The sequence below is a fragment of the Ctenopharyngodon idella genome, chromosome 12 (genome assembly GCF_019924925.1).
Source record: "Ctenopharyngodon idella isolate HZGC_01 chromosome 12, HZGC01, whole genome shotgun sequence".
Lineage (NCBI taxonomy): Eukaryota > Metazoa > Chordata > Actinopteri > Cypriniformes > Xenocyprididae > Ctenopharyngodon > Ctenopharyngodon idella.
This window is the reverse complement of record NC_067231.1, coordinates 14,216,104-14,243,844: the sequence shown is the minus strand read 5'-3', so window position 1 is coordinate 14,243,844 and position 27,741 is coordinate 14,216,104. Positions and strand designations below refer to the sequence as shown.

The 27,741-nt window shown below is 36.6% G+C and overlaps 2 protein-coding genes across 3 annotated transcripts; one reads left to right on the top strand and one right to left on the bottom strand.

Moving 5' to 3' along the window:
* Positions 1-364: 364 nt before the first annotated feature.
* Positions 365-17,260, top strand: sh3bp1 (SH3-domain binding protein 1). Its single transcript, XM_051914524.1, has 18 exons — positions 365-602; positions 3,746-3,788; positions 3,927-4,031; positions 4,689-4,765; positions 4,922-5,033; positions 5,118-5,194; positions 6,028-6,115; positions 7,175-7,243; positions 11,278-11,368; positions 11,448-11,584; positions 11,742-11,853; positions 14,545-14,626; positions 14,726-14,806; positions 14,924-15,037; positions 15,133-15,230; positions 15,315-15,444; positions 15,537-15,808; positions 15,884-17,260. Exons 1-18 carry the CDS (start codon positions 556-558, stop codon positions 16,168-16,170), a joined length of 2,022 nt encoding a protein of 673 aa, XP_051770484.1. The 5' UTR covers positions 365-555; the 3' UTR covers positions 16,171-17,260.
* On the bottom strand, positions 16,958-25,807 carry cdc42ep1a (CDC42 effector protein (Rho GTPase binding) 1a). 2 transcript variants are annotated; one of them, XM_051914526.1, is made up of 4 exons: positions 25,621-25,807; positions 22,788-23,222; positions 20,928-21,911; positions 16,958-19,527 (listed from the first exon to the last, which is right to left on the bottom strand). In XM_051914526.1, the coding sequence occupies exons 3-4, from the start codon at positions 21,379-21,381 to the stop codon at positions 18,917-18,919; spliced, it is 1,065 nt and encodes a 354-aa protein (XP_051770486.1). In that variant the 5' UTR covers positions 21,382-21,911; positions 22,788-23,222; positions 25,621-25,807; the 3' UTR covers positions 16,958-18,916. The 2 variants fall into 2 exon arrangements, with proteins under 2 accessions (XP_051770486.1, XP_051770485.1); XM_051914525.1 differs by having other exon boundaries at positions 20,928-21,745.
* Positions 25,808-27,741: the final 1,934 nt, after the last annotated feature.

Here is a 27,741-nt window from a genome sequence, read left to right as displayed (position 1 = left end):
ACCAGTTAATGAAATGCGTTTTTACTGTAAATTTAAGTTAAATCTGTAAAACATAAAATGTTGCTTCTTTTTACATTTAATTTCTGGCAACCACAGCATTTTTGTTGTTGTTGTTGTTGTTTTTTACTGTAAATTTAACCTTTTTTTTTTTTTTTTTTCCTCAGTGTAGTTACTTGACATAAATGACATTGAAGTAAAACTTCCAACAAAATGTTTGGTCATGATTATTAATGTTGTTTTTTGCTCTTATTTAGCAAATGAAGGCTGTGCAAATCTACTTCAGTGTTCTCTGTGGCCGGAGAGGACTGCATGACTTTCACAGCATGATATGAAATTGTCTTTCCTCTTATGCATTTGGTAACTTCCTCTTTCTCTGAGTCGATGAGGTGTGTGCACAAATGTGAAACAGTCAAGTAGAGCCTGTTGCTGACACAAGTCTGAATGACATGCTTGTTTACTGAGTTCAGAGAGCAATATTTTCTATCAAATGAAACTAATATACTCTTGACCTGCGCGTAGGATCAAGTACTTGAAGGCATCAGATTCTTCACAATCATGCTAAAGCAGTTTAACATCTTAAAGCAGTTTGGAAATGGGGGGAAGTAAGTACTTTCATTTGTTGACTTCAGACTGTTTGTGGTGTTGTATGAGACTGTTACAGGAATGTCACTACATGTGACCAAGTTGTGACTGTTTTACACAGTAGTCTTGCTTATCTTTTGTAGCAAAACAAAATAATAATATGATTGATAGCTGTCTGATTTCTCCTAACATTACTCACTTGTGATGTAAGATGAAATAAAGAAGGCAGCTTGTTTCATAGTATGTTGTGGTGAAAGCATGAATTTGATAACCACAGTTGTTCGTTAATTAATATGTCTGTAACTTTAGCACTTTTTCTGACATTGTCACTGACTGGTTACTTTATTTCAGTCTGAGTCTTGTTTCAATTGTTCAAGCCTGAGGAAACAGCTAGGGTTGACTGTAAAAACAAAATGTCACGCAAACAATTGCGTACCAATATTAGAATATTAGAATAACATTTGCACTCTCATGTGCATAGCTTACATACATTTATTATTATGTAGAGTCTTAATAACTTGACGGTGATTAGGTGATTGTTTTGAAAGAGGCCATGAATAAAGTTGGAAGTTTTTAGTTGCTGAGGGTGGAGAGAACATCTGCAGGTTGCACAGAACAAGATGCTAGTTTTGCAGCCCTCCCTGATATGACGTTAACAGGATATTAATAAACTTCTTAACCCCAGACTCAAAGCAGAGACAATACCTTGCTGATAAAACTATTTGTGTGACCTTTGAAGCTGAAAACGTATACTACGTACAGCTTGCGCTTGTTAAGATCCTATGGAACAGGCTATTCAATTCATAATAGAATAAAGCCAGCGATAAAATAGCCATTACTTAGTACTTTACAAAAGTTTGTAAGATCAGAAAGATTTTTTAAAAGGAATTAATACTTTTTATTTAGCAAAGATGCATTAAATTGATCAAAAGTGACAGTAAAGACAGTTATAATGTTTCAAGATTTCAAATAAATACTATGTATCACAAAAATTCAGAGCAAAACAGCTGTTTTCGACATTAAATAAAAAATATATTAAAATCAAAAACAGTTCTTTTAAATTGTAATATTTAAGAACATTACTGTTTCTACTGTATTTTTAATCAAATAAATAAATAAGACTAATAAGACTTAGATACAGACACGTATAAGATGATTATCTGATGCAATCGCAGTGTGACCTGGTCCCCTTCTCAGTCACACAAAAATGTGTTTGTGTTCTTGGATGCTTTTAGAAACAATTCAAACATAGGAAATTACACATGTCTCTGTGATGACTTTTAAGGCTACAGATGACGATGTAGTTTGTGTTTCTACTTATTATACATGCTGAACAATAGATTGTGGTTAAAGCGAGAGAGTAAAATGGTTTGTGCTTCAGCCTTCAGTCCACTTCCCCTCTGCCCACTTTGGCCTGTTTTCTACAGCGGCCGTGGCTCTCTAATTTTAGTTTTGGCTGCTTTGGGTAGGCTTTATGGTGAATGGTTTGTTATGTGCAACTTTTGCTTGGATAAAGTGTTGACTTTTATGAATTCAGAATTTAATACTAACCCTAACCCTTATTTACAATTCTTTTTTGATTATATGTGATCTCTCTCTTTATGAGTCAAATATGTTAATACAACAGTTAGTTCTGGCCTTTGAATTCTATCGCCAGGAAGCATTCCAAGAGTGCAGATATACAGTCCAACAACACTGGGATTTTTCATGTGTTCATGTGTATCACTGTCAATCTGTGTATTAGTGGATTTTCAGTGACTCTTTGCATAGGTTACATTGTTACAACAGTAGCTGGTGACAAGTGACACGTTGAATCATTCGTTCAACCGATTCATTCACACACAGTGTTTCATTCAGGAATAAAACAATGGCTGCATTTGAAATTGCATAATCTCTGAGAAGTTTTGTCTTTTGAATAAGAACTTACTTTGCGTCTGTTAAAAAATAATATGTGTATTATGAATAAAATCCAGATGTACTACATTCGTCATGTGACCTATTACATCGCATGGCCTCATGGGATAGTAAAGTGTCCATTGGATGCACACTTGCTGGAAGTAGTAGGTCTTCTAGGTACTTTTTGTCTACTCATTTGAATACTGTGAAGTCAGACACACTGCTCTTTTCACATACTGTTTTTCGCCAACTATGTTGTAAGGATGTAAGTATATTCATATGCAGCCACTGTTTTTATGAGTCAGTCATTGAATCATTCATTCAACTAGTTCACTCAAAAATATTGATTCATTCAGGAATGAAACAGTCTTTATGGGCCCTATCATACACCAGGCACAAAGTGATGACAGGCGTGATGCAAGTGCTTTTTGCTAGTTTCAGGACGACGCAGTTATCATTTTCACTTCCAGCACCCACATTGTTTAAATAGCAAATGCACTTGCACCCATATTTTTGCCGGTCTGGAAACGAGGTGTGTTGGCGTGTTGCTATTTTGAGGCAACTGAAAACGACTGCGCCATTGACCAACAAAAACCTGCTCTAAAGTATCGCAGTATTTATTTTTTGTTGTTGTTCTTGTTATTTAAAGTGTACATTAGTAATATGTGCCTATAGGTGCAGCACACAAACATTTTTAAATATTAAAAATAAAAGGAATCCTCTTTGGAGAAGCGTTCAGTCTTTCCACTTGCAAATTCCGTCATGTAAATAGCGAATCCGCCCTGGTGCAAGCATAACTGGCTTTTAAAGTGAATGGGAGATGATACTCTAATTGGTTTATTGCATGTTACGCCAAAAACACATCCATGATTCATTAATAGACTATGTACAACCCTTTTGGACTTGCGCCGCCAACCATTTTTTCCATCGTTAAACTAGCAAAAGAGGATTCGGACATGCTCTATGTGCACCTGCACCATGCGCTTAGATTGTTAAAATAGGGCCCTATGAGTGAGTCATTGAATTATTCATTGAGTCAATTTGTTCACTCACATTCTGTGGTTTGGTTTGGAACTGTTTTTGTTAAGTAAATACAATTTACTCAGTATTAACTTCTTGTTTATAGAACTTATAATTGAGCAATATTACATTTACAGTCATGCTGTTGGTCTGAATATCAACACAGCTGTGATTACCTGCGGCCTTGTGGAGGTTGTCATCTGTATAATGCAAGAAACGTTCAAGGTAATTTGTTTCTGTTTTGTAGGTCACAAGATGCAACTGACCTTCTTTCAGAGGATCTGGTTTTGGTGAGGCATTTCTACCACTATTACACCTTAACTGTTAAATCTGCAAAAACCACAGTTGTTGAGATGCCTTCATACACACTGTTAACAGTATTTGGATACAGGGCCCTGTAAATTAATGCACCATCTGGTTACTTTAAGGTGGAACAACGCGTGGAGCCAGCCAAGAAAGCTGCCCAGATCATTCATAAGAAGTTGGTAGGCTGCCTGCAGAGTCAACAGGGACTGGACTCAGAGAGGCGGATGGTAAGCTAACCCCTTATTCAATCATGTGGTTTGTAAGTGTGTTGGCACAGATTTTGAAGCAGTTGCTGTATATGAAAAGTGAATAACATTCACAGAGACAAATGAAATGGTCATATGATGAAATGCTGTGGCTGTGAAGATCATCTACATAGACCACCATCACAGTGGATGATGGTGGGATTTCTTCCAATAGTCTATCTTGGCCTACCATTTTGTGAAACTAATCCCAAATTGCTCCAGGGGTGATAGAGAGTCCCTGAATCAGTCCTCTGAGGTTTTCCTTATGTCTATGTGTAGATAATTATGTCTAGACAAAAAGTTTTGGATATGCTTAAAACATGTGGCAGCTGCTCAGAAGTGCTAAATACAGGCCTTCATTATGTTCTTATTCTTCAAGAACATTCTTTATTTTCTTTCTCTTTGCAAAATAGGATTAGGTGAGGAAAATCTGCTCCATTTCTCAGATTTTTGTTCAGTTTTCTTCAGCTCTTTTTTTCTCCTTCTTTGCATTGGGCTATGAAATTACACAATTATGTTACATTTGTCCCTTAGCTGTGTAAATTAATAGTTCTAAAGCAGAACTATCAAAAATGTGACATTCAATACTTCCTTATTTCCTCATTCACTTTGCTCATTCATACTTTTCATTATTTACAGAAAAAGTTACCCCTCATGATGCTCTCTGTCAGTATGGCTGAGAGCTTTAAAGATTTTGATGGTGAATCCTCTATAAGGTGAGTATTTTAATACTTTAACACCAATATCTAGCATGATACTGATGTAAATGTTGATTTTTTGGGCAGAGTTAAGAGTAAATGGCAATGTAACACAGTTGCCTTGGAAATACACCATTTACAGTCTGTTTCTAAGCACACCTAACCTTCCTGCAGAAAAGTTCTGGAAATGTGCTGCTTCATGCAAAATTTCCTGGCACGGACTCTGGCTGACTTTGAGATGAAGTTGGAGAAAGAAGTTCTTGTGCCTCTGAATAAGCTCAGTGAGGTAGCTTTTTTTCTTACTACCAAACCATATGAACTGAAACGGACAGTATTCATGAACTATTCATGACCGATGTTATCTTTGCAGGAGGACCTGCCAGAGATCTTGAAAAACAAGAAACAGTTTGCTAAACTTACAACAGACTGGAATAATGCTCGCGTCAGGTGATTTTCTTATTTTTGACAACATTATGACCACAATGTGTCTCAAACTTCTCTTTCAACATAAATCACAACTTCATATCTTTGCAATCCTCTTTTATGAAGATACACTGCCTGGCCAAAAAAAAAGTCGCTGTTTGGATTTTAATAGACAAATACTATGGATGGATCATTATTACAGTGATTATTATTTTTCTAGCATGTTATATGTTTGGCATGAATTGGCACTGACCTTAACCTCAGTGTAAGTTTTTGGGATGTGCTGGAGGAGACTTTACAGAGTGCTCATCTCTTGCATTGTCAATACAAGATCTTGACCAAAAAATGATGCACCTCTCGATGGAAATAAATGTTGTGATGTTATTTCCATCAAGAGGTGCATCAATTTTTGGTCAAGATCTTGTATTGACAATGCAAGAGGTGAGCACTCTGTAAAGTCTACTCCAGCACATCCCAAAGGCTTTCAATGAAATTAAGGTCTGGACTCAGAGGTGCCAATTCATGTGTGAAAATGATTCTTCATGCTTTCTTTCACAATTTTAACCCTGTTGAATCTTGACATTGTCATCCTGGAATATGGCCATGATGTGTCTTCCTACATGGTTGTTTAAGAAATGAAAAGCTACACACTCCATCTTTAAGGGTTAGAAGAACCGTTGCCAAACATATAGCATGCTAGAAACATAATAATCACAGTAATAATGATCCATTCATAGATTCTTAAGTATTTACCTATTAAAATCCAAACAGCAACTTTTTTTTTTGGCTGGGCAGTGTATATTTGTGTCATGAACAGTTATGCATTGTGTGTCCCCTACATGCACTCTCACTTTTAGATCTCAGACCAGCACAGGCCCACAGGCTAAGCAGGATGGACTAAGAGAGGATGTAGAGGAGGCCTGGAAGAGACTGGAGTCTATCAAGGTTAAAGTTTGTTTTTTCACTGGTCCCAGACTGATTATGCAACAGTGGCCAATTTAACATATATCTAGTTCTGACATGAAACCCTAGATGGCACAGCCTGATAGGTTCTTCTTTAAATGCAATTTGCTAGCAATCACATCATTTACTCCATGACACAAGCTGACTGGCCTTTCCAGTGAGATTGCTTGCTCAGCATTTAAATGGTCAGGTTCAGTGTTCGCTTCAATCTGGTCCTGCAGTGCACTATTAAATGTCCTCTGAACCCCTCCACCTCCCCCAGCTCCACATGTCAAGATCTGCTACGGGAATTATATATGCCTATACATGCAGCAGCATATCTTACATGCTCACAGCAACATGTCTGTGTATCTATTTGGCAGTGGCAAGTCCATACAAGCGTGGTTAGCAGATCTAGTCCATCAAGACCAAATACATTTACAATGTCATATACATTAACATGCTAAAATTATTCAGAGAGTTATCATGATTGGACTATATTTTGCTATTCTCATTCTAACCAAATACTTTTAGATAGCCAATCTCAACTCAGGACTATGAAACAGGATTTCTTCAGATTGTTCTAACCTATGGCTATGATAAAATCAAATTTGGCATCAAAATGAAACTCTACAGCACATGTGTCAAACTCTGCTCCTGGATGGCCACTGTTCTGCAGAGTTTAGCTCCAACCAGCTCCAAAACACCTGCCTGGAAGATTCTAGTGATCCTGAAGACCTTGGTTAGCTGTTCAGATATGTTTAATTAGGGTTGGAGCTAAACTCTGCAGGACATTGGCTCTCCAGGAATTGAGTTTAACACCCCTGCTTTACAGTTTATTCAAATTTAGCTCATATCATTTGCTGATCTTATTTCCTCTTTCTGCTTTTCATACTGTCACAAGGCCAAAAAATCATGGTGAAAAAAGTCAGCTAAACAATAATTGTAGTTTTGATAAGTTAACATGAAATATGTGATTTCATCAGATTTTGTCAAGCCTCAATATTTTCAAGGAATGCACAGGAAAGAAATCAATAAACCAATACATTTTCTTTCTCTCAGGATCAGTACTCTGCAGACCTCTATCATTTTGCCACTAAAGAGGATGAGTATGCCAGCTACTTCATTCGTGTGAGTACCTATCACTGTAAACCCGAACAGTACTACTAACTTTTAAAGATTGAGTACACTGCAATTAAAGTCAGTTAAATCATTGATGCAACTTAAAACAATTACATTTTCTGAATAAGGAGTTTAGTTTTATTTTTGTGTAGCTCAACATTTTTGAGTAAACCCTTATACGTAAAGGTGCAGTATGTAGGATTTCTGTCAGCTAGAGGTCGCTAGAGGCCTATTCAAAACAAAGGCGTAGCTTGATGACGGCAAGTTTGAGCGCGGAATCTTGGGACATGTGATCTTCACATCACAGCCAGTGGAAACAATCGGGATAGGACTCAGGAAGAAATCATGTTCATTGATGTGATTATTAACGTTACTGTAGTATGAAGCAGAGCTGGACCGAGTGTTGTGGGAGCTGAACCAGGCCGCTGGAGCGATTGCGCAATACACGCCTCACGAGCAGCGGAACTTTTATTATGCCACAGTCGCCGGCGCCGCTTCCGCTTTTCCGGTCATGAGTATGAGGTAACGCAGCTCTGTTTATTATATTAGAGACATTTGAGAGTGTTGAAAATGATGTTATAACGTTACTCTGAGCGTTCGCTCGGTGGCTGCTGTGAAATACTTGTTGTACACTGCAGTAAGTTAGATCGATTTTAGAATATCATATTAAATGCTGGATGGCTTGTGTTGATAAATGGCATGCAATTAATTTTAAAACATATTGAATGATAGAGAAAATGCTGTATTACTGTTACTAAAAATAAAGCTGCATCTGATTATGCTATGTTAGCTACTTGACAAAATAGTGTTTTTCTCTGAGGCATAGTAAAGCATGGTACTCGCAAAAAATCAAGAAAATTAGATTTAAACAATAAGGCTAAACGTGTTGAGCTATATAAAAACAATTAGTTTTCTGTCTATAAATGTAACCAAACAGTTGTTCCCTTGCCTATTAAAACATGTAAATATTAAAGCATCTTTGGTGTTTCCATGGTTTCTACAAAATAAAACCGGAAACCGAGGGTAACGCGGGTATGACGCAATTGACAGGCGACTCCTCACACGTCCCGGAGCCTTGGTTAAAGTTGCAATTTTCTCACGATTTACAAATAGTTGGAAACATCTGGGATATTGTAAATACTCAAGTGAACAAAATATATAACACTGGCCTAGTGGTTTTTGGATATTTTACTGCAAAAGTCTTACATATTGCACCTTTAAAACATTATTTTTAAGTTTACTGAGTGATATAAAGTGACGTCATCCATGTCACGTCGATGCCGACGTTACCGACGTCATCAGAAGAATCCATTCAACATAAAATTGAGTTGCAGCAGATTTCAAGTTCCCAGCATGCTTTGCGTCACACTCTGTAAGGGAGAATAAATGTTGAAATTGAGTGTTATTTTGTGTGTTTTTGCATAAGATTAATCCAGGGAAAGATGTGTTATTGTTTAATGTTCTGTTATTTTAGTATTTAAATGTGTTTCTGTGATGTTGAAGTTTTGTAGGGTTACCATCGTGGTGAAGAGTAGTTCCTGTGGTGAGGTCGAGAATGGGCTGTAAAACTTCAAGGCTATAAATACTGCATGTTGATTAACAGTTCGTGCAAGTAAATAGGGATAGTCTCTCCGATGGTTACATTAGTACATACTGGCGTGCTGTTGCTAACTAACACTTAACCGTAAAGATTAGGTGTTAGTTTATTCAATATTTCAATTAAATTGTAATTACTGAATTTGTGTAATATAAAATAATTTTTTTTAAGTTTTACTAAAATAACCTTTGTGTTGTTTACTTAAATGTTTTGGGTTTTACAACCACTGCATCAAAATAACTGGAAAATAAGAAACATTCCGTATGTTAAATGGTCCACTGTACTTAAACATGAAATAAAATTAAAAAAATTTAGTTTGTTAGTTAGTGTAATTGTTACTTAAAATGATTGTTTACTTTAAAATTTTGAGTTGCTTTACTTAAATTTTTTGAGGTAATTGGTGTATACAGGTGCTGGTCATATAATTAGAATATCATCAAAAACTTGATTTATTTCACTAATTCCATTCAAAAAGTGAAACTTGTATATTATATTCATTCATTACACACAGACTGATATATTTCAAATGTTTATTTCTTTTCATTTTGATGATTATAACTGACAACTAAGGAAAATCACAAATTCAGTTTCTCAGAAAATTAGAATATTGTGAAAAGGTTCAATATTGAAGACACCTGGTGCCACACTCTAATCAGCTAATTAACTCAAAACACCTGCAAAGGCCTTTAAATGGTCTCTCAGTCTAGTTCTGTAGGCTACACAATCATGGGGAAGACTGCTGACTTGACAGTTGTCCAAAAGACGACCATTGACACCTTGCACAAGGAGGGCAAGACACAAAAGGTCATTGCATAAGAGGCTGGCTGTTCACAGAGCTCTGTGTCCAAGCACATTAATAGAGAGGTGAAGGGAAGGAAAAGATGTGGTAGAAAAAAGTGTACAAGCAATAGGGATAACCGCACCCTGGAGAGGATTGTGAAACAAAACCCATTCAAAAATGTGGGGGAGATTCACAAAGAGTGGACTGCAGCTGGAGTCAGTGCTTCAAGAACCACTACGCACAGACGTATGCAAGACATGGGTTTCAGCTGTCGCATTCCTTGTGTCGAGCCACTCTTGAACAACAGACAGCGTCAGAAGCGTCTCGCCTGGGCTAAAGATAAAAAGGACTGGACTGCTGCTGAGTGGTCCAAAGTTATGTTCTCTGATGAAAGTAAATTTTGCATTTCCTTTGGAAATCAGGGTCCCAGAGTCTGGAGGAAGAGAGGAGAGGCACACAATCCACGTTGCTTGAGGTCCAGTGTAAAGTTTCCACAGTCAGTGATGGTTTGGGGTGCCATGTCATCTGCTGGTGTTGGTCCACTGTGTTTTCTGAGGTCCAAGGTCAACGCAGCCGTATACCAGGAAGTTTTAGAGCACTTCATGCTTCCTGCTGCTGACCAACTTTATGGAGATGCAGATTTCATTTTCCAACAAGACTTGGCACCTGCACACAGTGCCAAAGCTACCAGTACCTGGTTTAAGGACCATGGTATCCCTGTTCTTAATTGGCCAGCAAACTCGCCTGACCTTAACTCCATAGAAAATCTATGGGGTATTGTGAAGAGGAAGATGCGATATGCCAGACCCAACAATGCAGAAGAGCTGAAGGCCACTATCAGAGCAACCTGGGCTCTTATAACACCTGAGCAGTGCCACAGACTGATCAACTCCATGCCATGCCGCATTGCTGCAGTAATTCAGGCAAAAGGAGCCCCAACTAAGTATTGAGTGCTGTACATGCTCATATTTTTCATGTTCATACTTTTCAGTTGGCCAAGATTTCTACAAATCCTTTCTTTGTATTGGTCTTAAGTAATATTCTAATTTTCTGAGATACTGAATTTGGGATTTTCCTTAGTTGTCAGTTATAATCATCAAAATGAAAAGAAATAAACATTTGAAATATATCAGTCTGTGTGTAATGAATGAATATAATATATATTCATTCAAGTTTCACTTTTTGAATGGAATTAGTGAAATAAATCAACTTTTTGATGATATTCTAATTATATGACCAGCACCTGTACAATAATTTTGTAAAAGTATTCTGAATTTATCGGGTTTTACAGTGTCCTTACCTCCACAGACTAATTAGTAATGCTCAAGTACCAAAATAGAATTGTTCCTTTTAACTCGTATTACACTAGATATCATATTGATATTGATTTATTTAGCTTGCCCCTTTTATGGTGTTTTCTTTTTCAGTACACAGTGTATTTAACTGTATTTGCCTGGCATTTTATGTTATTTGTATTATATATAAAATTATTCATTTACTTTTGTGATTTATATATAAATATATCTATATCTTCTTATGAATGATATTTCATTGCCCTGAGATGACTCCTTGGAATGTTTTCAATCATTTTAATTATATTAATAAGGAAATAAAATATAAGGGAAAAATACAAAAGACTTATGAGCTTGTTTGTCTTTCTGACAGCTTCTAGAGCTACAAGCTGAATATCACAAGGCCTCACATGAATTCCTGGAGAAAAATATAACAGAGCTCAAAGAGAGTCACAGCCACACAGGTGAGCAGAGGAAAATGATGTTTAGCAGTGATTTAAGTATCTAAACATTCGCAAATGCATATTGTCTGTTTGAATGTAGAGCCCCAAGTGAGTTCATCAGAAAATAAGGTATTCGGAGAGCCTCTGCTGTCTCACCTTCAGAGTTGTGGGAAAAAGATTGCTGTCCCTATTGAGGAGTGTGTAAGCATGCTGCTTCGTACAGGACTCAAGGAAGAGGTAAGCATACACTTGTTTTTAAAAGCCACATATGCAGCTTTGCACCTACACACAAAGAATTGCACACCCACATAACTGCATGCCCAGTATAATCAGTATATTGTTTCACTCAAGTCTTCACTATCTCTCACTATCTATCTTTATGAATATCATCTAGGGGTTGTTCAGACTAGCAGCTGCTGCATCTGTTGTGAAAAAACTGAAAAGCTGTCTGGATTCAGGGACAGTCGACCAGAATGAGTTCAGTTCTGACCCACATGCTGTGGCAGGTGAAAGGCCACTGTAACTCTTTTTGTTTTTTGTGTGATAGACTAACTTTTTGGTTTCACTTTATTTTATAGTACGTGCACTTTCAATGTATTTACAGTGTACTTACCAAGAAAGTCCTGAATAATATAAGGTAACAACATGGATAGGTTTAGGGGTAGGTTCTGGACTAGTACCTAGTTATTACCTAGTTACTGTAATTACTACAATAAGTATATGCTATGTACATGCGAAAAAGGACTGTAAAATAAAGTGCTACCAACTTTTATTATTCTATAATTAATTTTAAATGTGCAACCTGAGTTATGAGCTTAGTCCTAGTTAACAGATAACATTATCAGAACTTTGGCTAACCTTCTAGGATCTCTCAATGTTATGAATAAAACCTTCCTGTAACGTTAATAGAACATTATCAAAACATTAGCACAAAAAAAAAAAAAAAAACATTATTTATACATTGTTCATGGAACGTTCTTCTGAAACATTTTAGTTGGACATTAGTCTGTTTTTAAAACATTACAACTTACTATTTGTTTCAGATGGTTCAGAGAACATTCAAATGTAACATTTTGATGTTTTTAAAACATTTAGAAAACTAGATGTTTTCAACCCTCTGAGAACATTCAGAAATAACATTTTTTAATAACTTAATGAGAACGTTAGCAAAATGTTCTTAGAACGTATTTTTGTTAGCTCAGAAATTGGCTGATGCTTTAACTGACAATAATGGGAAAAGTGCATTGTGTTACACCAAATGTGGTGGCTATATGTGGTTGAGGTGACAAACTGCAGCTTGTATACAAAAAAACAGATGTTTTTAGGATCCTCCTTGTCTATTATAGTAACATTTCAGCCATCATTTATACACGTGGTTTCAAACTCATTTGATTTTCTTCCATGGAACCCAAAATTAGAAGTTTAGTAGAATGTTTGAGCTGCTTTTTTTTTTTCACACAGTGATAGTGAATGGGGACCGACACTTTTGACCTCTAAAATGACTAAAATACACCATAAACATCTGTGTGCTACATTTAAAGTCTTCTGAAGCCACGTAGCTTTGTGTATGGAACATTTTAAAAGTCAAAAGTTGATTGAAATCCTTCCCCATTGTTGTAGCAAAAATCTCACTCACGTTTCATGTCTGCATATATTCATCAGGTTTGACATCAGTGGTTATCAAGTGTCTCATCATTAACATCAAAACTGTCTCAATACATCTTACCAAAATTATTATTATTATTATTTTGAAGATTTAAATAACATTTTTGGAGTTTGTCGATTTCATTCCCGTTTAGCTTTCATTGTAGGGATAAAAGGTATTCTGCTAAACAACTTTTTGTGTTACATCATGCAGTGTTGGGGGTAACGCATTACAAATAACTTGAGTTACATAATCAGATTACATTTTCAAGTAACTAGTAAAGTAACGCATTAATTTTTCAATTTACAGCAAAATATCTAAGTTACTTTTTCAAATAAGTAACGCAAGCTACTTTTTCACATTTATTGACTGACAGCTCTCCTGTCCCCATGTTGAGAGAAGTGCAGAGGTGTTGTGTGCGCTGTGTGAACATGATGGTTATTGTAGTTCTAGACTAAATGTGAATATGCATTTACTCATCTCACTTGCACGAAAAACATTCAGTATTCCTCAAAATGAATAAAAACAGTGAAATGCAATTTAAGAATTTTATGCAAACCTGTAATAATTAACTACATTAAATTACACAAATATACTTTTCCCCGGTTTCACAGACAAGGCTTAAGCTAGTCCAAGACTAAAATGCATTTTTGAGCTGTTTTAACTGAAAGTAACTTGCACTGACAAATCTTAAAATTTGCCTGTGCCATTGTTTTGTCTCAAGATGCACACCAGTAATGTTTTTTTTTCTAGCGAACGTTTATAAAAGTACTTAAATGCCCTAATTGAACTGGCATTTAATCCTTGCTTAGGCTAAGCCCTGTCTGTAAAACCGGGCCATTATGTGTTTAATCTCACTTTATTAACCAGTGTCTTTGCTGCTGACCTTTAATGATCTAATTCAACCATGCTAACAAGCAAAAATTACTTTAGATTAGATTTAGAAATAAGAGTGTGAACTTCCTTCTCTTGTTTCCTATTCTTCTTTAATCCAGAATGGCAGCACAGCTGAAAGGTTTGTTTGAGCTGCGTGGCCTGCGCCCTCTACTGTACAGGCGTAAATATGCATTTCCTTCAACCTGAGGCTTATTCAATTCACTTTTGGTGTGAAAGGGCCTTAACAATTTGCCAAAAATATAACTTTTTTTTGGTTGTCATTAAAAAACAAACAAGCAAGCTCAGCCCAGGTGAGAAAAAGTAACGCAAAAGTAATGTAACACATTACTTTTCTAGACTAGTTTTCTAGAGTTTGATTGGCACAAAAGTAATGTAACGCATTACTTTTACTTTTCATAAAAATTAACTAAGTAACGCAATTAGTTCCTTTTTTAGGGAGTACCGCAATATTGTAATGCATTACTTTTAAAAATAACTTTCCCCAAAACTGGTTACATGGAACAAAGAAAGTCATGCGGGTTTGGAACAACGTAAACATTTTGCTTTAGCGTAAACTACTTCTTTCATTTTTAGCAGGTTTGATTGGCACAAATGCAAAGCTTATAAAATACTATTAAAAGTATTTAACCTTATTTTGTTTGCGCTGTCTTTCCAGGGGCTCTTAAGTGTTACTTGAGGGAATTGCCTGAACCGCTCATGACAGTTGAGCTATATAATGACTGGTTCAAAGCTGCAGGGTAAGTCTGTACATGTGGCTTGTTTGTTTCTGGTGTTAAAACACCTCAGATACTGAGTTTCAATCCATTTTCATTGTCTTGTCATTTTTAAAATTTTAGAGAAAAAGAAACAGATGAAAAATTGAAGCAGCTTCGGATAGTGTTGCAAAAACTTCCCACGGAAAACTATAACAACCTCAGGTACGGTAGATTTTCAACTCTAAATTTCTCATAACTACTCCAAACTATTAATGTTCATGTTCACACCAAACATTCACTCACTGGGTCTATCTTTGACTTTATCTCTCTCTCCATCAGATACCTTGTCCAGTTTCTGTCACACTTGTCAGAGCAGCAAGCAGTGAATAAGATGACACCCAGCAATATTGCCATAGTGCTTGGGCCTAATCTACTGTGGCCTCGCTGTGAGGAGTCAGTATAGCACACACAAACACAAGTCTGGACTTCTCAACTATGCATCTACAACTCAATCTCCTAAAATATCCCTCTACTTTCCTCTATTTCAGAGAGACATCATTGCTAACCATGGCATCCGCATCTTCAGTCCAAGTTGTGACTGTCATAGAGCCACTTATACAGTATTCCAAGAGCCTCTTCCCTGAAGGTACAGGAACATTACATAAGTCATTGTTCATCTCAGTTCATGAGGTATATAAAATATTTCCAAATAAATTAAATGTACTTTTAGAGGCTGATTTCGAGATCCCAGAACTGCCCGAAAGCCCGATTCCGACAATATCCCAGAGATCTCTTTCTGACAGCGTCTTTTCCTCTCTCTCTTTCTCCTCTGGTCGACCATCCCTATCAAAAACTGACAGGTAGTGAACCTCCTTTGTAATTTCTAAGGTCAAGACTCTCTACTGAATGAGTTAAGTTTACAAAAGTCTTGTTTTGTCTGTGCTTATTTCAGCTCAACATCATCTGAGGATTTTGGTGTGACAGTAGTTGTTAAAGCTGCTCAGGTGAACCGTGATGCTGTTTTGTGGGAGAACAACAATTCTGATTCAATCGCTCAACCACCTACACAGAATCACATCCCTACAGCACTTCCTCGTTACACTCCGGTACTCGCCCAAAGCCAATCACAGACTAAACCGAAGAGCTCCAACCAATCAGAGCCATCTCAGGAGCTGCCCTCCCAGACCCAGGAGCCCACGCTGAAGATCGCTGGTCCTTATAAACGTACGTCTGCAATTATAGAAGCTTTTTGTGTCATATTATTGTAGCAGAAACTAAAGTTACAGTTGATTTCTACAGCAAGGAGGTCGTTCATCCAGCACAAGACATCAAACCTTGCCAAAGGCCCTCCGGTGAGCCAGACAGGCCCTTCATCCACAGCCCAGGCGAAAGTGTTCCCTGTCCCTCTGCCTAGAAGCTCTGAAATAAAAGCACCGCCTTCACCAAAGCCCGAAACCACCCAAGCTCCACTACCTGCGTTGCCTGAAACGGGACCACCAAAGAAACCCCAAGGCAGAAGACCCAAAGTCCCTCCTCCACAACCACCCCAAGCACTGAACAAACAACTCTCCTTTCCAGCTCAGTGAATAGAAAGTGGACTGGAAAAAGCACTGAATTGTAATGACATAAGTTTATGCAGTATCTTCTGGTTAAGCTTTTTAACCAAAGTTTGGATTTTTCTGTAAGACTTTTTGCAGGAAGTCTCTTATGCTCACTAAGGCTACATTTATTTGATCAAAAATACAGTAAAAAACAGTAATATTGTGAAATATTATTACAATTTAAAATAACTGTTTTGATATATTTTAAAATGTAATTTATTAATCTTATGGCAAATATTCATTTTCAGCCATTATTCCAGTCTTCAGTGTCACATGATCCTTCAGAAATCATTCTAATATGCTGATTTGGTGCTCAAGAAACATTTCTTATTGTCAAAGTTGAAAATAATTGTGTTGCTTATTATTTTTGTGGAAACCTTGATACATTTTTCAGGTTTCTTTGACGAATGTAGAGTTCAAAACTGAACAGCGTTTATTTGAAGCAGAAATCTTTTGTAACATTATAAATGTCTTTACTGTCACTTTTGATCAATTTATTAGTTTCTTTAAAAATCTTACTGACCCTAAACTTTTGAACTGTATTGTTTGTCTTTTTTGTCACGCATTTTAGATCTGCTCTAGAGTTACAGGGTTTAAAGACTGTTAGACACAAATATCACATAGCACAATCTGACTTCCTTTGGTTTGCATCTGGGGCGTACTGACGCTTCACATTAGCTATTTATGTATAAGCTTATTCTAAAGCATGACATTTGAAAAGCCATAACTGTCAAATCATGGTCACACTTGTTAAAGCATTTTAAGGCTGATGTTGTTCATAGCTTCTTTTAATGAAAACTTTATTGCTGTCATTGATAACATACATTGCTATTTTGTATATTTCTTGTGCAAAGCTGCACATACGTACAACATGTACATATTATATTGTGATTAAGGGAATGAATGGAGAGGTCAACTCCTCTGTCATAATAAACAAAACATAAATTCAAACAAAATTCATATTAATATTTAATCATAATTTCATAATACACTGATAAACATTGGTGGGCATAATATTACTGAATGCTATGTTGATTTGAAGATATTTATCATGTAATAAAGGTAATGAAAGTCATGTTTGCTTATTTTTTTCTGTTTTGTTTGTGCTCATGTGAAAACATAAAGCACATCACAGCTTTGTGCATCACAGTGACCTGTAGGTCTTCGTCCTGTCTTGTACATATGGCTGGTTTTGCAGGAAATAAGTGTTTAAAAAATGAAACCGCCACACAATGTCATTCACAATGGAAATATGAGCTATTAAAACTACATGAATGCAAAATGCAAAGTATTTTGCATAGTAAATACAAGTTAGCTAGCAGGTATACGTCTGTACTTCTACAATGGTATCACTGTACACTACATAAGGTTTACTTGAAATGTAAATACTGCAAACTAGAATATTGCATATTTTAATGGCATATTGTTACCATTGTCAGCTAGCTGTGTTTATTGTGCATTACAGAGCAACTGTGGCAGGTTTTATGTCCCTGGAACACAGCTAATATTTTAGGGATGAGATCAAACAAAGTGAAAATTTGAGATGCTAGTATTAGTTTATGTGCTTGTAGATCCACTCATATGTTTTTTTTTTTTTTATATGCAATACTTTCTTCAAAACACCATGAATGTAGGGTTAAATTACAATCCGTTAGCTTTCATTTTCCCCATTGCAAACATTTAGAAATGTTATTAAAGGAATAGTTCATCCAAAAATTTCAATTCTGTCATCACCCTCATGCCATAACGAACTTGAATGATCTTTTTTGTGGAACACAAAAGGAGAGATTTAGGTGAATATCCTTGCTGCTCTTTTCCATATAGTGATCCTGAATGAGAACTGGGGCTGTCAAACTCCAAAATAACAAAAATGCACCAAAAGTTTAACAAAAGTAGTCCATTTGACTTGTGGGTTGTATTCTAAGTCTTCTGGAGTCATATCTCATTATTGTGACATTTAAATTTTATTATTTAATTGTTATTAAAGAGGTACTCCACCCAAAAAAATAAAATTCTGTTATTGTTTACTCACCCTCTTCTCATTCCAAACCTTCCCAAATAATTTGAAGAACATTGGGAACCAAACAATGTTGAACCCCACTTTAATTATATGACAAAAACATTCTTCAAAATATCTTCTTTTGAGTTCCACAGAAGAAAGGAAGTCATGCAGTTTTGGTACGACATGAGGGTGAGTACATAGTGATAGAATTTTCATTTTTGGGTGGACTATCCCTTTAAATTATGAATTATTTGTGTTATTCACTGAAAATCTTGACATGTGTCCTAGTTCTCCTTAGCACATTCATATTGGAAGTAGCAATGGCAGATTCATGAACAAATTGTTTAAGTCTGATCTTTTCAATAAATCAGTGTATCCTTTTCAGAAAACCAGTTTGAATGATTTGTTCACAAATTGAACTGACCAGGAATTTCTGCCGCTTTATCACATCATGCTATAAAATTGCTTCAGAAACTTGGAATATTTATCACACAAGTCATATAGTCTACTTTTATGATAACTGTATTGTGCTTTTTAGCATTATGGAGCTTGACAGGGCCAGTCCTCATTCACTTCCATTATAACGAAAAGAGTGGTCTTTTGTGTTCCACAGAAGAAATGAGTTTGGAATAATATGAGGGTGGATAAATAATGACAGAATTTTCATTTTTTGTCTGAACTATCCCTTTAAAAGTGCTGTGTGATTTGGACTTTAGGCATCTCGTAGTGTTAGACTTTGATCTCATCCTCCTCATCAGCATAGTTGTACAGTCCTCTCCTGTGAGAGTTGTTGGTGTTTGTATTCCTGAGTCCTCCACTCCCATAATGACGTGCCAGCACATCAGCAGCCCTCTGGAAACTCTCCGGCTCCATGCCGTGATCCTCAACAGAGGAGGAGCGCATCTGATCCCCCAGCATGGATTTTTTGGGTGACTCACCATTCAAAAAGTCTGAATGCTTCCACTCTCCTCCATACAACCGCGTCCTACCGTCATCATCTTCTCTCAGGAGAGAGTCCACCAAGGACGTGGTTGCGTCCGAGTCCACTTCAGAGTTATTATCGGTGGACGGTGACTTTTCACTGATGGGACTGGCCATTTCACACACAGGGCTGTCAATCATGGCAAAGACTTCAGACATAAGGGAAGGGCCCAGATCAAGGGTGAAAGAGTTCATGGAGTCAGAAGGACTGACGGAGTCTGAACAGGGGAAGGACGGGATACCCGTGTCCGTGAGCGAGCCTCTATGAATTTCAGGAGGGCAGGCTGGGGGAGAGCTGCCCTGGGCTGGACGCTCAGTGCGTGACAGTCTCGGCAAAGTCACAAAGCCAGACTCCAAACCTGTAAAACAAAGAAAGAAAAACAAATTTGATCTTGCTTATGAGTTTGACCAACAGAGGGCAGTGAGAACCTACACATTACATTTAGTGGTTCCGGACTGCAGCATAAGCAAAAGTAGCAAATCCTTTCTGCCATGTGGTTGGACTAGATAGCCGTAAAGGGATAGTTCAACCAAAAAATTAAAAGTTTGCCATTATTTACTCACCCTAATGACTCAAGTGTTTTAGTAAATGATAACAGAATTTTCATTGTGAACTATCCCTTAAAGATTTCTGTGTCTGACAATATAAAGCTTTGCAAAACTGCACACTTGGCTCAGAAAGGAAAATTACAAATTACAGGATAGTTGTACATTATATGGATACAGAAACTCTTCACATGATTGAAAACAGGGCTCTAAAACAGGATGTGCGCTCAGCACTAAAACATCTCATTCATAGCCCCTGGTCAGAACAAAATTAGTGTTCAGTCCGATGGTGAGTCATTCAGTAAGCTAATTTAAACACTTAGTTTGCATACTAATACTTTCCATATATTGATAATTAAACTCAGGATAAACATCAGACTGTTTGGGTGTGAGTTTGGTGAGTGTTTATAAGCATGTGGGGGTTTTGTTTTTGAACAGGCTCTCCTGCAGAGAAGCCAGTGAGGCATGTTTGAGGTATTTGAATGGGTGAAGCAGACGCTGATCGCTGAACTGTAATGTCTGGGTCTAAAAAGAAGTCTGTGATTGCCACAGGTGTTTAGATGGTTTATCAAACACTTTCTGTTTGATCTGCCTCGTGTTTCCCCTAAAGGACAGAAAGCTAGTAAACATATTTAATTTAGACAAAACATGCATGAGACACACGGCTACATAAACTACCGTGTAGACATTACTCCAGTCTTCGGTGTCACATGATCCTTCAGATATCCTTCTAATATGCTGATTTTGTGCTCAAGTAATATTACTTCTATCAATGTTGAAAACAGTTGTGCTGCTTAATATTTTTATTATTTATTAAATTAATAAATTTAAATGATTTTACTTATCATTGAAAAAATATCTTTGGATACAATGTTTCACGTTGACTTGCAGACAAGTTACCCCTCAAACAGCAATGTCTGGGAAATGAAATATTATACAAAGGAGTAAAATTAGAAAAACAAAAAATACATAATGAATCGTTCATGATTTTTCCAATATATATATATTTTTTAGGATTTCATTCATTTTCATTCTAAACCCAGATATCTCAAATTTAAAATTCCTTTGAAAACTGATTGTAGTATCTTCAATCATCCCTGCTGTTTCAACCATTTCAGGAGTGACTTCTGTATTCTGTACACACACAGAATGCCCATAATTTATGGGATTCGCTTCTGAATTTGAATCTGAGTGTGAACACTGACGGACTCACCATATAAGCATGTGGAGTTCTCTGGTGTTTTGGGTGTACTAGGAAAAAGCACTTTCACAGGACAGCCATTGGGTGAGTCCACGTCCAGCCGGGGTAGGGAAATGGCATTCTTTATGATTGGAGAAATGGGTGGAGGTGGGGGTGAAAGATCCTTGGATCCGCCGCGGTGCCTGTCGGGGGTCTTGCGAACATGGCGAAGCGTGCGGGAGAAGAATCCCTCATTCTTCTCTGAAGTAGAGGAGGAGTCTCCATCTGCGTTATTTCCTGCTCCACCATGATTGCTGAGGAACGAGGTGTCCCCGAACACGTCCCCTCCACGGCCCACGTGCATGGTGTGGCGGAAGTCACCCAATGGGGGACTGATCATGTCCGGGGTGAGGTCACCTTTAAATCGACGCTTTCCTGAGGAGTGGGAAACCAGGCCCTTCAGGCCAGACAACTTGCCCAAGTTCATGACTTCTCCAGGTACAAATCGTAAATTTCCAAAGCCAGTAAAAAAAAAAACTCCACAAAAATTATTTTTAAAAAATGGTGAGAACAATGTAAGAAAGCAAATTATACACGTATCACCGTTCAAGCTTCAAAATACCTCAACGGAAAAAAAACCGCAGTTGAGTGGAAAGTTTCTTTTCACAGTTTCTCAAAAGGCACACACATTCAGCTATGTCCCATTTTGGCCATCGGTCTTTGTTCATATCCAGAAAGATTCGGTGAAGATAAATGTGAGCTGAAAATATGCATGACTCCAATTCCTGAAAACCTCTGCTGCATATGTGGTCAAAGATTCTGGGCTTCACAGTTGTTCTGGGTTTGTGCTTCTGAAAAAAAATCAGTTCAGAAATAAATTCAGCTCTGGCTGCAGATATCTCTGCGGTTTAGGACTGAAACCTTGTGCTCCTTCTTTAGTAAGGCCCAGAGAATCTGCTGCTACATGCTCTGGAAGATCCAAATGTTAACAAAATATATCTGTAAACATTTCAGTTCCTAAAAAGAAAGTGACGAAATGGTTGCGGTATAAGATTTTGGCACAGGCATGAAACATTAATGATCAACTTTTGATCTGAAAGTTTTTAATGAGTCTTTTATTTAATTATTATGTGTAGTGCCCTTTAAATGCCTAAATTCAGCTTTGACTCCTCAGTCATTCACTTGCACTCTACAGTATTTCAGTCGTTCACTTTAAGGGTATCCTGTTACAAAAGTATGTGTATTTACCAGAGCATTTTCCCAGACTCGGATTGTAAAAGCAAAGAGACACTGAGTGTACATTTCACAATGACATGAAATTTGAAAAAAGAAGCCCAAATTTCTATGAAAGTATACTTTCACTCCTTTTTTCATATCGAAAACTAACCTAAAAGTTAATCGATAAAAACATTTGGTAAACAATTTGATTAATAGTTAAGCCAATAAAAAATAAATAAGAGAAAATTAATTAAAAAATAATAATATTTAATTATTTAACTGATAAAAAAGAAAAGAAAAAATGTAATAGTTTAAAAATAATAATAATTTAATTTAGTAAAAAAGGGCCACCCACAATTAGAGTCTATTAGTAGTTAATTTGATCTTTTTTAGAATTGGGGTCAGCTCAGACTTTTAATTTGTGCTTGAGTGTATTTAAAATAATGAAAATCATTTTAAATGGGTGAAGTCTCAAGTCTCATTCCATCAAACCAAGACAAGCTTTGCTTTGGCTGTGTTGCACATTTCACGCTAAACTGCCACTAAAGACTCACCATGTGTGATAAGCACCCTTTACCTGATTAGTGTCAGGTCTAAAAATCAAATCAGCGGTCCAAGGAGAAAAACTAATTTTTAAAAAATTTCTACTACTGAAAACTTACAGAAGCAACATACCTTAATCAGGTTTGTGTAATCAATGTGACCGCATACTTTCCCAATCCAAGTTCATTCAGTGACCTCTGACCTGCACCCTGCTGGAGTATGAGGCGGCGGGGAGGCTTGTTGCTTTATCCCTGCATGTATACTCTCCTCATGCTCCTCTACTCCCACCGGCCTCTGCTCCTGATCCTTTGTTTTTAAAGATACTCAAATCCAGCGGCCCACTCGCCAGGAATCCCCCAGGGGAGATAAAGGGTCTTTGAAAGACAATAAATTAAATGTAATAATCTGGGCAGTAGTACGGCTTGACAGAGGCTCCTTAAGGATTGGTCATGTCCAGGATTAGCCCCTAATCCCTCTTCGTTTCCTTCACCCCGAATCCCCCTCTGCTGGCTTTAGTCCACTCAGATGTCCCAGGTTGAAGGGGTTCTTGTAAAATCAACAAACGTCCTGTATGAGAGAGGAAAACAGGTGGATAAGTAACAAAGATCAGGATCAAAGCAGACCGATAGTCTATGACCACTTGTGAAAAAAATGTTTCTAATTAAATACATATTTTCATTACAAATTATATTATCAGCATAACAATTCGAGTGAAAAGTTGAATTAAAAAAATAACATAAAATTTAGAACGTCTTAGCATTTGATTTTTCTCCATTTGCTAGGTATTTCTGACCTTTTGTAAACACAAATTTGTTTATTAGAGACCTAGAAATAGTGTATGTAATCTTATATTTATTATTTTTTATATAGTGTTTATTTATATTACTATGTGTCTTTGTTTAAAAAAAAAAATATAATATTAAATAATAAATTACACTACCGGTCAAAAGTTTGACATATCAACATATCAATGATTTCTGCTCATGTGACACTGAAGACTGACGTAATCACTGCTGAAAATTAATCTTTGCCATCACAGGAATAAATTACATTTTAAAATATATTAAAATAGAAAACAGTTATTTAAATATAATAATATTTCACAATATAACTGTTTTCACTATATTTTTTTGATGACATAAATGGTGGGCATAAGAGACTTAAGAAAAGAAAAACTTACTTATTCCAAACTTTTGACCAATAGTGTATATAACATTATTTAATATTGGGTTTTTAAGTATTGATATTCAAGTATTAGGTCAACATAAAATCACATGTGTCCATAGATCTATGGCCTAAAATGAATTTATTAATGAAACCTTGTCCCTAAACATTTTTTCCCAACATCTTCTGAGAAATTGGGAATGGTTGGTGGCATATATCATGTAATGTGCTAAACATAACATAACCAACTAGTACACTGACATTCAGCAGGGCTGCTGTTGACTCTTGACATGACAAACGGCAATACACCAAAACACACTGTCTCATAATTCTTGCAGCTGTTTCTAGTGGATGCAAACAATGCAATTATGTCTGTGGAACTGGCTGTGCATTGTTTCAAAGAAGGAGATGCACACGTCAACCCGTAAACCGCAGTCTAATAGAACCCGTGTGTGTGAATGCATTCCTGGGGGAAACATCTCTGTCTATTACAGACATCCAGTACAGTACCCACATCCCAGATTGGAAACATGTTTGGGGTTTTTCCTCTTCTTTCTTTCTGTGGGACTTTCGGACTTCTTTCATGTGGGCGTTAAAGTGGATCTGTCTGATCTTAAAAGCACTTGATTTTTGCAGGCGTCCACTGAAGATTCACATGATGTCATTAAAATAAGTGATTTGAACATCAGTCGCACTGAATGAATATATTTTGTTCTTTTTAACTGAAACATAGTTCTCCTTTTCCCCAAAACTAAATCTTGATCAGCTAGGCTACTTTATAACTTAGCTAACTAGGTGAACAAACATTCAAGATAAGGCCTCATTTTTCCTTTTCACCCAATGACCTCTACTTTTTTTCTGGCATCTCATGTGGTCTAAAGAAAAAAAGTGTTGCCTAGGCGTAAATCATGATTACAAATATACTCATTTCATCATCTGAACATACCCTATTTTTACTCAAAGCACTCAGCATGACCGTCTGGCAGAGTGAGTCCATTATGGAAAATACCGTGATGGTTTTATGTGTGAAAATATACAGCAACTGGCTGGGTCTGTTTTACTCATTCCTTTATTATTTTATTTACACTTCTTTCACTTTAATTTGATCAGAAATCTAAATGCTATCTACAGAACGATTTACTTATCTAAACTAATACAAAAAGGTAGAGGCACAATACCCTGAAATGAAAGGAAATTTTCATTTTAATTTTCAACTGAACATTAACTGAACATATAGGACAAGGACAGATCAATGTTGCTGTACTAAAATGTTGCTGAAGCAGTTTTCACATCAGTTTATTGATCTAGTCATTTGTGAACTTTGGATTTTATTGCTTCATAGAAATGTCATCCTAGTTTTTTCACAAGCTCTTCACTGTTAAGGGAACAGTTTAATATATAAAAGTTGTTTATGTTTTGCATGTTTTGTTACCAAAACCAAACCTTGAATCAAGTTTATTATCTAAAGTATGTGATTAAGTAAACTTAATTTATCATTAATAATTATATTAATCAAAATCATCATTTGACTGCCGCTCATAAGGGGCATGAACTGTAAGTATGCAGTGGCGCGCGCATACTAATTTTACAGCAGCACAGATTAGGTTTCCTCCGTCATGCACACAGTAACACACGATTAGTCTGACTCTGTACTTATCCCATAGCCTTCTTATTGACTAAATGAACACTAGTTACGCTGTTAATAGTACGCGAATTGAGCTGAGTTGATACAATTCAAAATGCTGAGACAAAATAATCTGTCGTTAATCTGACAATTCAGTAGTAAATCAAAACAACTCACCTCGTGGGTTGAAGAATACAAATTAATCATGACTCAAAAAGCAATAATGAGTTTTATCTCAACGAAAGGTAAGATCCAGCAGTCCCCCATGAAACTTTACTCTTTTGTACAGTCTTCTGTTTAAGAGGCATCGGTCAGTGTGAAGCTCCGTGTCAGTCTCGCGCTGCTGGAAGCGCGTTTGGTCAGGGCAGAATCGGGGGCGGGCATTTCGAAGACTTCTTGGACAAGTTCCATCTTCCCAATGTGTTTAATGCCACTAGGCTACTGTAGATCTCCCGGGTAGTCGAACAAACTTTATTCAGTTTTCTAGACATTTTTAACTTGTTTATCGCGTTTAGACGGAGAAGGGTTAATTTAAGTGTTGTTACATACATCTGACGTTTAAAGCTGTAGGCCTATATATTTATGTATTTATTTGCTGAAAATTAATATCACTTTAGAGTAGTGTCATTAAAATGATGTACACATGTACATGAAACAAAGACTCCAGACATATTAGCCTTGTAGAAAAAGCTTTTTTATTCTACATGGAGCAGGGTACCCACTCATGGGTGCAGCCATTTTGAAATCATATGACCAGCCCTGTCAAATGTCTGTATGTGTTCGACTTGAAGCGGCGCTGCACAAACCGAAGGGTGTATGACATAACAGTACCGTGAGAGCAATTCGAAAGCATACAGGCCGTCTGGTCTCTAATCGCTCTTGCGGTACTTTGTTGTCATTCACCGATCGGTCTGCGCAGTTAAACATACCTTAAGGTGATGATCCACGGGGCAACTTTTTTAAGTATAAAACATAAGTTAATCGCTCATGTTTTTATGTATTGCGCTCAGGAAATTTAACTAGGCTATAAAGTCTTACATTTTCAAATTTAAATACTGCATCCCTGTTTGAGGGTGTTTGCTTTCAGCATGCATTGCATAAACTGTAAAAAGGCTTGTGATCAAAGTCTAGATGGCTTTAGTTTTGGTGTCACCATTGGGTCAAAATAATTCATAACCCAGAGCGGTGTTGTGGATGTAAGCAGATCAGTAGATCAATGAAAGTCTGGCAGTTTGTATCCAAGAGCTATGCATGAGCATCAGTGGGAAATTGATTGTGATTCAGAACAGTCCTTTCATGCATTGAGAGGGAAAATAGCCCGGAATAACACGCTAATCCATTCAAAACCACTGTTGCTGCTGTTAGAATTTAGAGATGGATTGGTGAAAAGCCATTTGGGAGGGTGTTGGTAGTTTAGGAGTTACTAAAGTCATCATGGATTATAAAGCAACAATTTCCAGAGATGTAATGTCATCGATTCGACTGCATTTAATACTAACAGCTACAAGAATTTTGGCAATGTATTTTTGTCTATGTCTGTTTGTCAAGATCTTTTCTGTCATATCTTTTCATCTTTATTTTCTGTTTTTCTCCCTGCTCTTTCATTGTCCCATCAGCTGCTCTATCTTGTTCTTCCTAGAGTAAACAATCCCCTCTGCTCAAGCATGCCAGCTATTTGCTGTGAATAACATGTAGCTTTTGGATACTTTTCAGATGTTGGTCCCAAAAGGGAGGCGGGGATATAATTTTAGGTTTTCTCTCCCCTTTTTGACTTCACAACAGTCTATCTTTTCCTTTTTCTTTGTCAACCACAGTCTCTCTCTTTCTCTCAACCTGTTTCCCCCCAGTTCCTCCTCTTCCTTTCACATAAGTATTATTATATATAATGCAAAGTCAATACAAAAATCGCAATATCCTTTTTGAAACCTTTTTTCAATATTAATAAAAGTATTAAAAACATTTTTGTTGATTGAAATAAAGCTGCAATAAAATAAAATATAAATATTAGATGAAAAACTAAATGACAATTAGAAAATTTGCCTTGGCAACTAGTTGAAGCATTAACTGGAAATAAATAAAAAATAAAACTCAAATAAAATATATATATTATATATATAATAACAATTACAAAATCACATACCATAATTACAAAAAATATAAACTAAAATTAAAATGAAATATAAAAATATAAAAATAAAAGCTATTTCAAAATATTAAATATGATAGTAAATAATATCAAAATAAAGAGCTCTAAATCCCATTGCTCCAATATTGTCCAGTGTCTTAAAGTATTTAAAT

What these genes read in the sequence shown, in the direction of transcription:
- sh3bp1 (XM_051914524.1), top strand. Translation starts at nt 556, where the DNA reads ATGCTAAAGCAGTTTAACATCTTAAAGCAGTTTGGAAATGGGGGGAA. An exon ending in GTACAGGACTCAAGGAAGAG is followed by an intron (nt 11,585 to 11,741) that starts GTAAGCATACAC and finishes AATATCATCTAG; the next exon opens with GGGTTGTTCAGACTAGCAGC. An exon ending in CTGTGGCCTCGCTGTGAGGA is followed by an intron (nt 15,038 to 15,132) that starts GTCAGTATAGCA and finishes CCTCTATTTCAG; the next exon opens with AGAGACATCATTGCTAACCA.
- cdc42ep1a (XM_051914526.1), bottom strand. Translation starts at nt 21,381, where the DNA reads ATGAACTTGGGCAAGTTGTCTGGCCTGAAGGGCCTGGTTTCCCACTCC. An exon ending in GAACTCCACATGCTTATATG is followed by an intron (nt 19,528 to 20,927) that starts GTGAGTCCGTCA and finishes TTTGTTTTACAG; the next exon opens with GTTTGGAGTCTGGCTTTGTG.